We start from the raw sequence: 13644 nt of genomic DNA on the forward strand, positions 1-13644 counted from the left end.
TCGGGAGAATTTTTAAGATATGATGTCAACAAACCATATACAGAAGATTCTTTTTTAATCTTTGTTATAACTTTGCTCCATTTCTGTGACAATTCTTGCTTGGTCAGGGTCAGCATTCTTGAGTGATGTCAAACAGGTTGCTCAGGTTATTGACAAACTCTGCTCCATTAGCTTGCTGTGTTTCAGTTTTCCTTTTAGAATTTCAACCTTCTTCCAAAAATCTGAAGTCTCCTTGCTCACAACTTTAGAGCTTTTGTGAACTGTCTTCTATAATGTTTTGTGATGGTAGATAAACAGACACGGTATTTACCTATTTGAAAGTAAATTGTTTCCTGTTAATTCAGTTTCCTCTGAATCAAACAACCAAAGTGTAGTCTAACTTCGTGTTGCATTATGCATTTGCATTGGATGTGTTGGTTGAAATGATTCAGAAGAATTTGCTCAAGTGCTTATATACCCTCATTGAAATTCCAGAAAATACTGTCATGTCATACAAAATACTCCAGAAGTATAAAATGACAACATAGGTTTTCTATATATGGAATGTTTTTGAACATTTGAAGTAATGTGGAATACTCTGTAATATTCCATAAAAATATGCTAAAATATTCCATAATAATCTATAACCATCCAGAATTATTTTGAATATTCTAGATCATTTTAGAATATGTAGATACAATGTGAGCTACAAGGTAAAGTTTCAAATACTTTGATCAGCCCATAAAGTTTATTCAGTATGGATTAAATTTAAGGTGAATTACTTGTTGAAATAATGAAGGTGTGAGAGTGTTGTAAATCAAACTTTAAAAATAAGGACCATTATAATTCTTTTCAAATAATTGTATCTAATGAGACGTACTAATTAATTTGGTGCATTGCATGATACAAGGAGCTTTAGGATAATACTGTTTTTCTTACTTGTAATTAGTAAATTAAGTAATTTCCAATATGGTGCATTACCTCCCTCACATAAACAGCTATTCTTATTAGTTCTGCCATTTATATGCATAATAATATTTTATGCACAAGTCTTTTACCTCTTTGATGGCATATTTGTTAAAATCAGAGCAAAGATAAGCCTTTATTCTTGTTTACCATGCTTATCCTCACCTGTTTCTCATCTCATCATATTATTTTACATAGTACTGGTGACTGTCCACTGGTTTCAGTCTGGGGGAGTTCAGCTGTACAAATTTGTTCTCCTTTGGCATTCTTTCACTGCAGATTAGTGGGTTCTTCAAGTCTTATCAGAGGAACGTGTGCTAGAATTCTTTACTCCCTCTCTTTTGTCTCATGTACCCATTTTCTTTCCTAAAGCCCTAGAATCCTAACACCAGCTAGCATCTGTTATAGGAGGTACAAGACTTTCTGTCTCAACACATCATCAAATCTGTTCACCATTTTTATTTAGGCTTTTATTCCAGGCTGTTTGTTGTTTCCAAGAAAACTGGAGACTGGTGGACTTCCCATCAGGTTTACCTTTTATGGATGACCAAGATGGATGTCAGAAATACTTATTTGCATGTCCCCATATCTCTTAAGTCATGATCTTGTCTACAGAAAGATTTATGAGTTATGCATAATTGCCCTTCAGGCTTGCTTCAGCCCCATATGTTTCTTTTTGAAAGGTCAGAGTGTTAACTTGTCATATGTTCTTGGGTTGTACTTTCATCATTATGTGGATGACTGGCTACTGTTAGCTTGTTCTGAACAGTAGTCTGCCCATCACACTCATCAGTTGCTCCTGGAGGTAGCTCGAGTTGGTTGGCTAATCAAGTTGGAAAAGTCATTTCTGTGATCTGTCATAATTTTGCTCATTTGTGTACTGTTTCAACACTCATCTTAGTCAGGCCCAAATTTCTCCTCTTCAGTTTTGTGTGATGAAGCTCTCAATTCAGTATGCTCTTAATGCTCCATCTATTACAGCTCATGAGGTTTTATTGCATTTGGAAATATGGTCTTTCATCTCAACCCTTTATCTCCTTAGGTTGGGCTCATACACAGGATCTTCAGTAGGCTTTTGCAAGGACTTTTTGACAACTCTTAATACTCTTCCTTCTACCTTTGTTGACAATCTGCTTTGGTGGTTGGACAAGCATCACATGTTGATGGGTGTCCTGATTGCTTCTTGTACAGATTTACACATGTTCATGGATGCATCTCTTCAGGGATGGGAGACCTGAATCAATCAACAGGAAGCTTCAAATCGACATCTCACTATACATTGCTCTTTGGTTCATTTTCTCCATCTGGCCAGACATAATCTGATAATGATCTATTCTGACAGTTTTACAGTGGCTGGTTATCTCAATCCTTCTATATTCATATATTAGATTCTGATTCATATCATTGCATATCATGTTCTGAGTGCTTTCAGTTTTGTTGCAGATTAGCTTTCTCATCCAGAGAACCTATGTGAAAGTGGTCTTCAGATCATTTTGTTTTTTAGTCACTTTGCCTCCAATGGAATACTTTTCACATCGTCCTTTTGTCATCTTTCTAAACCGCAAATTGCCCTTTTTTGGTCTCTGGTTCCTCATCTTCTTGCTATCAATGCTTCCAGCCAGGACCAACAAATACCTATACAGTTATTTTCCCATTTGACTTCTTCATTGGGTGATTTTAATCATCCATGCCATTTTATGTCAAATCCTTCTGATTGATTCTTACTGGCCTTCCCAGCTGTGATTTGGTTTCTCCAGCTTAGGCATACCCCTATGCAACCTCTTTGTTCAACTTCATCTACTTTTTGTCATAGTTGGTCACAGGTGCTTCATCCAACAAGCATCTTCTTTTCTTACTTATTTCATTTACCATTCCTCCATATAAGTTTATAAATGTAAATGGAACATGTTCTGCCATTGATATCACCTCAGTGTGGATTCCTGTACGAGGTGAGAGAACCTCCCAGGGAAGGTTCTGTTCTTTCATTTTACCTGCTCTGGGATCTAAACATACACCCATGTGTTTACCATAAGTGGTGACCCATGAAGGAGAGGAGGGGATCCTGGTGGTTGAGGGGTCCAACCCAAATGCACCACTTTGGCTTTGAATTCCTGTAGACGGGTAGCCGAGGAGTGACCCTCATAGGGTCAGTTGGCTGGTCCATTTGGGCTAGGGTTCAACCAAGTACCAATGTTGGATGATCTCAACAGGTGTTGAGGACATTGTATCTGATGCTAGTGTTTGGGTATAGTACTTACAAAACCTTGACATGTTCTTATTTGGCATTGTTGTGTTTTCCTTTGCATGGCTGCATGGTGGGTGGGGTCAGTGAGTGCCAAAACATTATTTTTTCATTATGGATTCCCCAAATAAAAACATAAATAAAATAGTGAAAAAAAGTCCACAGGTAAACGACCACATCTTGAAGATTGCTGCTCAGAATCTTTAACATGTGTAACACCTGTACCTCGTTTTCTTATATTACATTTTCTTTCAGGCAAACCTTTAGGGCAAATGTCTCCCTTTTTTCTATTCAGAAGAGACTAGAGGGACTTGCTGGCTCTTCAAAATCAATCAAAAAAACCTTTGCTCTGGTGATATATTGGCGAAAACATCCACATCTAAACACAGTGAACTTTTTTACATTCAAAGGTGATTGGGGATATACCAAAGCCCCATGCTTCTTTGAATTCATCATAAGGAGTTATTGTTGAGAGGGGTTTGAAAAACATACCTGAGCCAGAGATTCTTGCTGGATTCTCCACCCAAGGATTTTTTGCAGTGAGGTGTATCTCCACTTGTAAAGATGGAATTATGATGTTGACAAATGTCCTCATTTTAATATTTACATCACCGCACCCACCAGCCACCATTAAGGCAGGTTATCTTAATTGCAAGGTACAGCCATACATTCCAAACCCTCTCAGATGTTTCCAGTGTCAGTTGTTTGGTTACTCAAAAACATTGTCGTAGTTCCTTCATGTGTGTGTCATTTGCAGTGGCAATGACCACAATGCCTATGAGTGTGAAACGGACCCTCATTGCATTAATTGCAATGGCTCTTGCCCTAAATGGTTGGAAGAAAAAGAGGTGCAACATTTGAAAATGGTTCAAAACATTACTTACTCAGAGGCTCGAAAGTTGCTGTCCACCACTTTGTTACAGACATATGTTGCTGAACTTTGTTCCACTACTACAGTGGGAGTGCAGACAGATTTCCCTGTTCCTCCAAAAGAATCATTCTCAAACCATATGAAGTGTCTTTTGACCTCCATGGTTAAAAAAGTTGATAAATCAATGTGAATAGCTATCTCTGTCCCTAACATTCATTCCAGCAAACCCCAAGATCCACTTTCTTTGGTTCTGGGTACAGGCATTTCCTCAGATACATCTTCTTCTCCCATTCCAAGATGCAAATTGATCATTTGTTCATGTCCTAAGTTGCTGGAATCCTCTTCCAACAACAAAGGTCTGCCCAGTCAACCCAGGGCAGGATTCATGGAGGTCGACAGACCTCCCTCAAATTAAGAAAATACAGAAAAAAGATGTGGTTGAAAACAGAAGAGCTCTCCACCCAATTTGCTTACACATAAATAAATATGGCCACCTTGATACAAGGTTTACATTCTAATCTCGATGACTTCAAAGCATTGATTGCTTCCTACCTTCCTGCACGTCTTTCTGAATTTTGCTGACACAGTCACCTTGCAGCAGTTATCTTAGTACAGAAATGACCGACTGTGAGATGGATGAGTGCATGGAGGTTTAGCACTGTTAGTCAATCAGCATGTGCTCACCCTGTCTTTGCCACTTGACACACTCTTGAAGGCCGTAGCCCTCTGTTTCTTTTGGTCATACCATCACTGTTTGTTCTCTCTACCTGTCTCCTGAAGAGACGTATGATCAATCAGACTTTCATGTTCTTGTTGAACAGTTGCCATCTCCCTTTTAATCCCGAGAGACCATTATGAACATAATCCCCTCTAGGAAGATACTGATATTGGTAGGAGGGGTTGCTTCATAGAGCATATGCTCTCAGATTGCAACCTTTCTCTTTTTCAGTGCTGGTTCTTATACTTATTTTCATGCACCTTGAGAGAGACTAGCCATGGTCAATGCCACTTGATCTGTGTGTCCTGATGGAAGCTGGATTAAGCCAATTGGCTCTCGCAGAACTTGATCTTGCCATCATCTGTAAGCCATCAGTGGACAACTGCATGGCAGCAGTAACTGACTGTATTATACAGGCAGCTGCTCAATGTATTCCTAAAATCTCAATGCATTTTCCATGATATCTTTGTTCATGGTGAAATCCTGCCTGCCACATGGCACGGAAGGCTCAAAATCAGGTCTGGGGTACTTTTTGTAGATATCCCACACTCTCAAACCACATTGCTTTCCAAAAGGCCTATGGACATGCTTGGTGGGTAAGGCATCAAAGCCTTAATCTTGGATTAAGTTCACAACCAGCATGCCTTCTACTACCAGTTCCAAAGTCATAAGGGACAATATTCAAAAGGTCAGTTGGCAATGTAATTCTGTCTTCCTCTTGAACTTGCTTTCTGATGGCCAGGAAGAAGCTGATACTCAGAGCATCACCAGTAATCGAGGTGAAAGCTTTTGCTAGGTATCTAGCACTTCTGCTTCATCCTCCACCTTCTTAGCCATCAAAACTTGGGCAGAGTGATTACCTCTTTATTTTCGAGCTGATTGTGTATCTCATAATTGCCCTTTACACTGGTGGCCTTTCATTGGTCAGACCTGATGATGTACACTACTAGATGCTGTGCCATCTATCTCTTGCTTCTCGAGCTATTTTTTTAATTGTTTTTAACCAGATTTGGCAGGAGAATGTTTTTCCTGATTCCTGGTACCAGACTATTGTCTTACTTTTCTCTAACCCAGGGAAGGATCCCAAGATTCCTTCAAACTACCATCCAATTGCTTTGACGAGCTGTCTCTGTAAGACCTTAAAGGGGATGGTTGATGCTCATCTTGTTTGGTTCCTCAAGTCAAACAACCTCCTCTTGCCCACCCAGTGTGGGTTCCAATGACAGTGCTCCACCATGGACCACCTGATTTGACTTGAAACATCGGTCAGAAAAGCCTTTCTCAAACAAACACATCTTGTATCAATATTCTTTGACGGATGCTTATCATACTACAGAAATGTATGACATTTTTTTGAAACTTCCATTTATATGGGATACACAGTTATTTCCCTATTTTTATTAACAATTTTTTCATTGACAGGCGATTCCAAGTTCATGTGGGTTTGAAACTTTCCCGTTCGTTTCTATAGGAACTTGGTGTCCATCAGGGCTGTGTTTTGAGTGTCACACTTTTTGGTATAAATATTAATGCCATCACTGAATAACTCCATCTTACTGTTGCATACAGGCTGTATGTTGACGACTTTCACATCTCATGTCAGTCGTCGAACACAAGATATATTGAGCGGCAGCTACAGACTGCCCTCAATCATTTACTGAAGTGGACCACAACAAACATTTTTAACTTCTCTTTTTCTCTAAAACTGTTTGCATACACTTTTGCCACTGATGGGGTATTCACTCTGATTCTGAAAGTAAAGTTGTGTTACCTGTGGTCCCTGAGACAAAGTTCTTGGACCTTGCTTGTCTTTGACTGTAAGCTGACCTTTAAACCACACATCAAGCAGCTATGAGTCAAATATACAAGAGTACTGAACATCCTCATTGTCCTCTCTTCCACCACTTGGGGAGCAGATTGATGTTCTATGCTAAAGATATATCGTGCTCTTACTTGATCAAAACTAGACCATGGGTCACTGGTCTATGGCTCCGCCAGGTCCTTGGACTTGAAGATGCTGGTCCCCATTCATCATCAGGGACTTTCTGCACTTCCCCACTCCAGAGCTTTTACATCAAGTCTAATGAACCTCCTCTATGCCTCTGCTGTTTGCAATTATCTTTACTCTTTGCTTCAAAACTTCAATCTCTACCACAGCATCCCACCTGTGGTTGTGTTTTTCTTTCTTACTGGACCATGCTTTTTCAAGATGGACAATCTGCCATTGTTCCTTTTGGCCTTCCTGTCCAGGTGCAGTTGGATGAATTGGGTCTGTCTTTGGATAACATTTTTGTATCAACTGGTCAGCCTATCTCACCATGGCTTATTACAGTCCCAGATGTGACCTTTCATTTAGTCATTTGAGAAAAGTAGATACTCCCAATTAAAAGTACTATCTGTTATTTGCTGAATATCTTTCAAACCATCCTTCCATTTCTGTTCATATGGATGGTTCAAAATCAGCTGATTCTGTGGGCTCTGCCATGGTTTATTGTGGTTCAGTGGCTGCATGCAGACTCCCCTCTACAGTTTGTGTTCACTATATGCCATTTCTCTTGTCTTGAATCACATAGAAGCTAAGCAGTACTCAAATTGTACAATTTATATTGAATTGCTTAGTTCCGTACTGGCCCTGGAATCACTTCATGTTAGTTCACACCCTGTTCTCACCGCATGTTAGTTCACACCCTGTTCTCACCGATATTCAAAACTGACTGGCCATTTTCTTTTTAACATTTGCTTCTATCCAGTTTTTCTTGATACCAGGCCATGTTGGTATTCATGGGAACGAGCTCATGACACTGCAGCTAAATCTGTCTGCTCTGGCACTATCACTGCTGTGCCTGTTCCATACATGGACTATGGTCTTTTATTCAGGGCTTGACTCCATGCCAGGTGGCAGTGGACTTGGAGTGAACAATGTGAAAACATGCTTTTCCAAATAAAACCCTCTATTGGGCTTTGGCCATCCTGCTTCTGTCAGGATCGGAAAGAGGAAATTGTCCTAAATAGACTACGCTTTGGTCATAGTTTGGAACCCATCGTTTTCTTTTATCTGAGACTGATGCATGAATGTGTTGTCTGTGTGACGCTCAGGTCACAATAAGCCACATTTTACCCTCTTGCCATCATTGAGAATTGTAATGATAACACAATTTTAAACATGTTTTGTCCCAAGGTTTATTTATAATGTTAGACAGTGTCATTGACACTGGTGACACTAGCCACCTTACAAATGTTTTTAGTTTTTTAAAGGCCATTAATCTTTTTAATGCTATTTAATCTATTAATTTATAAATTTGACCATTTTTAGTGTGATTCCTAGTTCGATTTGAAATTTAAAAAATGGTTGTAACATCAATTAATTTGAAATCGGGACTGGAAAGGCCATTTTCAGGTGACTTACGCTGATGTTTGAACTTAGCCGTTAGTCATCATAATATTTCTTTTTATTTTAACTTTCAACCTGATGTTTGGTGCAGATAGACCAATTGCTTTGTGGCATAAAATGCCAAACCAACCAACCAACTTGCCATTGATCTCTTGGTCAAAGGTTTTCTAATGCCCAACCCACTTTTTGATGTATTGCAGACATCCTTGCATGGCTTTTCAATTGGCAGTCTCTGTCTCCATGATCATGGATTATTTTGCATCTTTCCTTTTTCTGAATACTATAAAGCCTTTACCTCGCCTATTCTTTCCCTGTTGATGAATTCCTTCCAAATTTGTCCTTTGTCACAGTTGGCTGCCCTTCTGCATTGGAATACTAATATAGTCCTTCAATGCTTCATTTTGTTTATGTTCAAATCACTCTTCACTTCCTTTTTTCTTTATTTTCCTTAAGATTTGTATCCTTCTCCTCTGAGTCTGTGGATGTCAAAGATTTGATTTATTTGCCATTAATATTTGATGTACTCTGTCATTCTGCATATCTTCTGCTTTATCTGAATTATTATTTCCTCACTATCTCCCATCTGTACAATTCCTACCTTTATCCTCAGCCTGATAGAGATAGACTTCCATGTCCTGTATGTGCTGTTATGTTGCCCACACAGTTTCTTCCATGGCACCTATTCCCACATTTTCATTCCTTGGAAGCCATCTTCTGTTCATAATCTTTCTTCATCCACTCTCACCAGTTGAGTTTGGCTTTTAACTTGAATGGTGTAATCCTCTATATCACTTTCTTCCTGTTATGGTGTCTTGTCATCAAATTTGATACATTACCTTTTCATTGGCATCTTATTTTTGTTATCCCAGTTTACATAGATCACAGTTTCTTCCTTTTCAGGCTATTATCTTCTGCCTGTGGCCATACTTCAGAATTCAGTGAGACTTTGACTGGATAAGTTATTTTTTATTATTCTTTATTTTCTTTACAGGGCCTTTTTTTTTTCTCTTTTTGTTATTACTTGTTTGGATTGTAGTTGATTTGCTGATGGTATGATCCTTTTTCCTACCTCCACATAGATACTGATACCTGATGTCTGGATTTTGAATTGTAGTTGATGTACCACATGTATGATCCTCAGTTCTACTCCTGCATGGATGTTGGTTTCCAGTGGCATGGGTTTTGGATATAATTGACTTGTCATGTATGGTCTCTTGCTACCTAACTACTCTACACCTAGGGACCTCCTTTCACTTTTACCTGCTTATATTTTCTGGGATGGAGTTTCATAAATATTTTATGATTTAGATCACAATTTGGCTTTAGTTCTCTTCAACTTGGATATGCTCCTCAGTTTTTTCTGCCCATATGTGTGACATCTTTCTACGATGGGCAAAGAGTATACCTGGTTCAGAAGTATTGGTCTCCTATATGAGATCTTAGAATCTGTCTAATCATAGAGAGTGTCCTTCAGACTCTTTAAAAGTCTGTGTCTTTCTTTCCCTCACACTGACCTTCCATCTATTCAGTGTGGAATTCTAGCTATTTTTGTGAGTAGTATTTAGTGATATTTCAAACCTAAATGATAATTTTTTTTTTAATCTTTGGTATGGTTTTATCAAAAAGGTGGAAAATAATCAAAAGAAGATAAGTTTTCGTTTCTTTGTTCTTTTTGTTGAATGTTTTTTTTTATTTTTTACCTTTGTGTTATCATGCACTTATTTTTTGTTAAGTTTTTTTCTGTTTGTCTGTAATGGCAATTGCACTGATGTAATAAGGCTATCACTTATAACACCATCAATGGTGGAAGAAAAGGCTGTAAAACTTATACAGAACCAAACTTAAACTTCCTGTCATATGTTCAAGCTAATGATGAGTGCATTTGTATGAAGTTTACACAATGGCATTGATTATAGATAAAGTACTGATAGTGTATACACTAGTTTGTGAGATATTGTAAATGTTATTCAAGCACTGGAAGACACAAGATCATTTAAAAACTTTAAATTTGTTTACATTATTGTGATAATGCATGGTAACAAATATTTTTAGGTCATATTATAGCATAATCATTGTTCATGTAGGAAAGATACAAAGTGAGAAAAAAATATTTTTTTTGCTCATTTATGTTATTCTCGATATTTTTATTGTTTTTAACGTGCTTTTTTTACTTTTTTAACATTACATCCATTGTTGTCTTTACTTTTGCAATGTAAATTTTTTGTGATTACCTGTGTAAATTTTGATCTTAAGATAAATAAGGATAAAACAGAAGACTTTGTATGTAGTAGCAACTAGTAATGACCTCATTCCATTTTCATTGAAGCAAACAAGTAAGAATTGTTATGTATCTGTTTAATTTGTATTGGATTTATTATTATTGAGATGTATGTGTTATACAGGTACATTATTGAGATTCAACATGGCAACTTCTATTGGACTGTCAAAAGACGATACAAACATTTTCATGAGCTCCATAAGCATCTTAGACTTTACCGTGCAAAGATGGCAATACCTATTGGCACTAAACAGTAAGTCATAATAATACAGAACTTTTTATTGGTAAAACATCTATTACATTATTTTGAAAAATGTTTTTCTTCATGATGTGTCTTTTTTTTTTTTTTTGCAATTTATTTAACCCTTCTTTTGCTTGTATAGTTTTTATATATTTGTTATTCATAATACTCTTATTTTTCTGTAAAAGGTATTTTGATATCATTTGTATCAATATTAGCATCTGATTACTGTCTTTAAACTACAGTAATGTATGTGTTTAGCTCCTCTCCTAAATTTAATGTAAAACTGTGCTAATTTCATAGAACAAGTTTTTGTATAGAACGTACATTTGAGCAAGCAGTAATAACCACAAAACTAAAATTTCCCTTATTTTCAAATTGATTATATGTTTCTAATAGTGTATCACAATATGTCAACCACACTATCTGTTTCTACTATTTGCAGTGCTAACAAGGTTTTTCACCTATAGATTATCAGGCCAGCTTGGATACAACAAACACACTAGTAGTTGATGTTTAGAAGATGTCAAATTGCAGTCACAAAAAGCTAGCATGTAGATATTTGATGAAATATCTATGAATATTTTTATCTTTAGCAACTAGTGAATGCCATGAGATCTCTCTAATATATAGTGTTTCAAGATTTTGTGATTCATTATGGTTTAGTGTGATACATCATTAAGAACATCTCCTCAAAATTGGTGCACAGTGTATGTTTACAGTAACTAAACTTACTTATTAATTAGTTACCTGCTGTTGACAAGTGGGATTTGTTATCTTAAAAATGAGCAGTGCTGGTTGTATATGTACATGTTTGATGTCAGGCTTGTTTCCATTGCCAAACTTTTACTCTTCTGGTCCTGATCTGTCAAGATAACACTCACCTTTGAATTTAGTTACTATGCCTTTTTAAAATTTTTACTAATTTTTTTTTTTACCCAAGTTCCACATTTTTACACGTTAGTTAGGAAATGACAAAACAGTGTATAGTGAAAAGTTTTCAAGAAAATTCTTTCCCAAAAGTTAATTATTGTTGTTATTTAAATTTTGAAAAATTGTGCTGTAGTGTTTCATTCATATGTAAAATATGTAACTCGTTAATATGTACTCAGAAATTTGCTTATTTAAACAAAGGTGTACCATAAATAATACACAGTATATGTTTTGGCCTGAAATACTAGGAACATGCCTATGTACAGTAAGCAGAGCAATTTTAGCAGCTCGTCAACCTTTGTTTGGTGAGAGGTGTATTGTTGTATGAATAGTAATTGTATGTGTACATGTAAGTGAATATCATTTTCAACAATTTAATGCATTACTTAATGAACAAACAAAAGCTGAACTTATGACTATCTGTAATTTGTGTATATATGTTTCTGAACAATGCCCTGTGGATAAAGCTAGGAAAATAGTTATGATTCAATGCTGTTGTAAATGTATTGTGGCATGGGATAGTGAAATCATGTTAGAACTCTGCTTGTAAAGCTCCTAAAAAATCAAAAAAAGTTTTGACCAGTTGTATTTTGACAGATCATTATTAGCAAATACCAGCATTATGTTTGGCAAAATGAATTCATTATATATGAATTACTTGAAGCCTGAAAAATAAATTTCAGGAGTTGAGACTTCTGTTTATTCATAATTTTTTTTTTGGTTCTTTGGATGTTTTGGTTTTTTTTTTTACTTCATATGATCCAACATTGATGGTAGTGGTTACATAAGAATGTAAGATGTGTTGAGGTAGCATTCAGACTGAAAGTTTCACCAGAAAAATACTGAAAGAATATTGTTCCTTTGTATAGTGTGCATTTTGTATTTTAGCCCAAAATTGTGCACTGTTTGCAGGTATTTACAATAACTTACCAAGGCTTAGCCTTTGTGAAACTTGTGCATGTCAGAAATAGAAAGGTGCAATGTATAAAAGTAGTTGTAGTTCATGTACTTAAACTTCTACGAGAAGTACCTTTTTTTACCATTAAGCAGCTGGAGATCATTGAGTTAATGGCACAAATAGTAGTTAGACATGGTTCAAAAGGCAATAAACCAGTAAAATTTAATAATAAATAGATGTAAACTGTTAAGAGCTTTAAAGCTACTTAGAATAAACAAATGTAATTTTGTGTTACAATATGAACTCATTGTAGTAAGGACAAAAAATGGTAATTTATATTTAGTTCTGGTGGTTTTTATAAAGTTGGTTAAATTGACTGATCCTGTATAGAGAGAGGACAGAGAAAATAACAAAAAAAATATAAATTGATGAAACTTTGTAGATTAGATGGCAACTGCCAGTTATGACACACACACACACACACACACACACACACACACACCCACCCACCCACCTGTGTTTTCGACAGGTGCAGCCCATTCCACAAAGCGACATTATGTATATATACTGTCTCCCCGAGCAATATACATAGGTATTGAAAACAAACATTAGAAATGTATCTAGGAAATGGGAAATATGTGAGTTGAGGGAGAGTGTAAACAGTTACAAAGAGGTCCATTGGATGGTGAAATTGATAAAGTCCATATTGAGAGAGTGAAACATTGTTAATAATAATCGTATGAAGTCATTATAGAAATGACTTCATAACACTAATATGTTGTTTTTATTTGATTAAATACCTATTATTTTACTTTACAACTTCCTCAGGAGCATTCATTAAATGAGACTGACAATGCAAAATATATGTAACTTTGTACTGTCAGTTTGTTTTAGTGAATGCTTTTGAAGAAGTTCTAAAATGAAATATTGAGTGTTTAACTAAATATAAATTACATCTTGGTGTTATAAGATTATTTATTTCTAGTATTAATGTTTTTAATACAGCAATAAGTATTACAAAAATTAAGTAATGTCAAGGTCTCTTAGAACTCCAGGAGAGTTGGAGGTATTAAAAATACTTGGATAAGTAAATTTTTCTTCATGTTAAAAAGAGTTAAAGCAGTTTT

General features: G+C 36.2%; 1 protein-coding gene across 1 annotated transcript in view; it reads left to right on the plus strand.

The window, feature by feature from the left end:
• Positions 1 to 13644, plus strand: part of Pld (Phospholipase D) — a 153133-nt gene that overhangs the window by 48289 nt on the left and 91200 nt on the right. Inside the window, 1 exon segment of the mRNA XM_076448349.1 lies at positions 10570 to 10698. Within this exon segment, the coding sequence (XP_076304464.1) occupies positions 10570 to 10698 (129 nt within the window).

Source organism: Tachypleus tridentatus, chromosome 8 (genome assembly GCF_004210375.1).
Source record: "Tachypleus tridentatus isolate NWPU-2018 chromosome 8, ASM421037v1, whole genome shotgun sequence".
NCBI classification, from domain to species: Eukaryota; Metazoa; Arthropoda; class Merostomata; order Xiphosura; family Limulidae; genus Tachypleus; species Tachypleus tridentatus.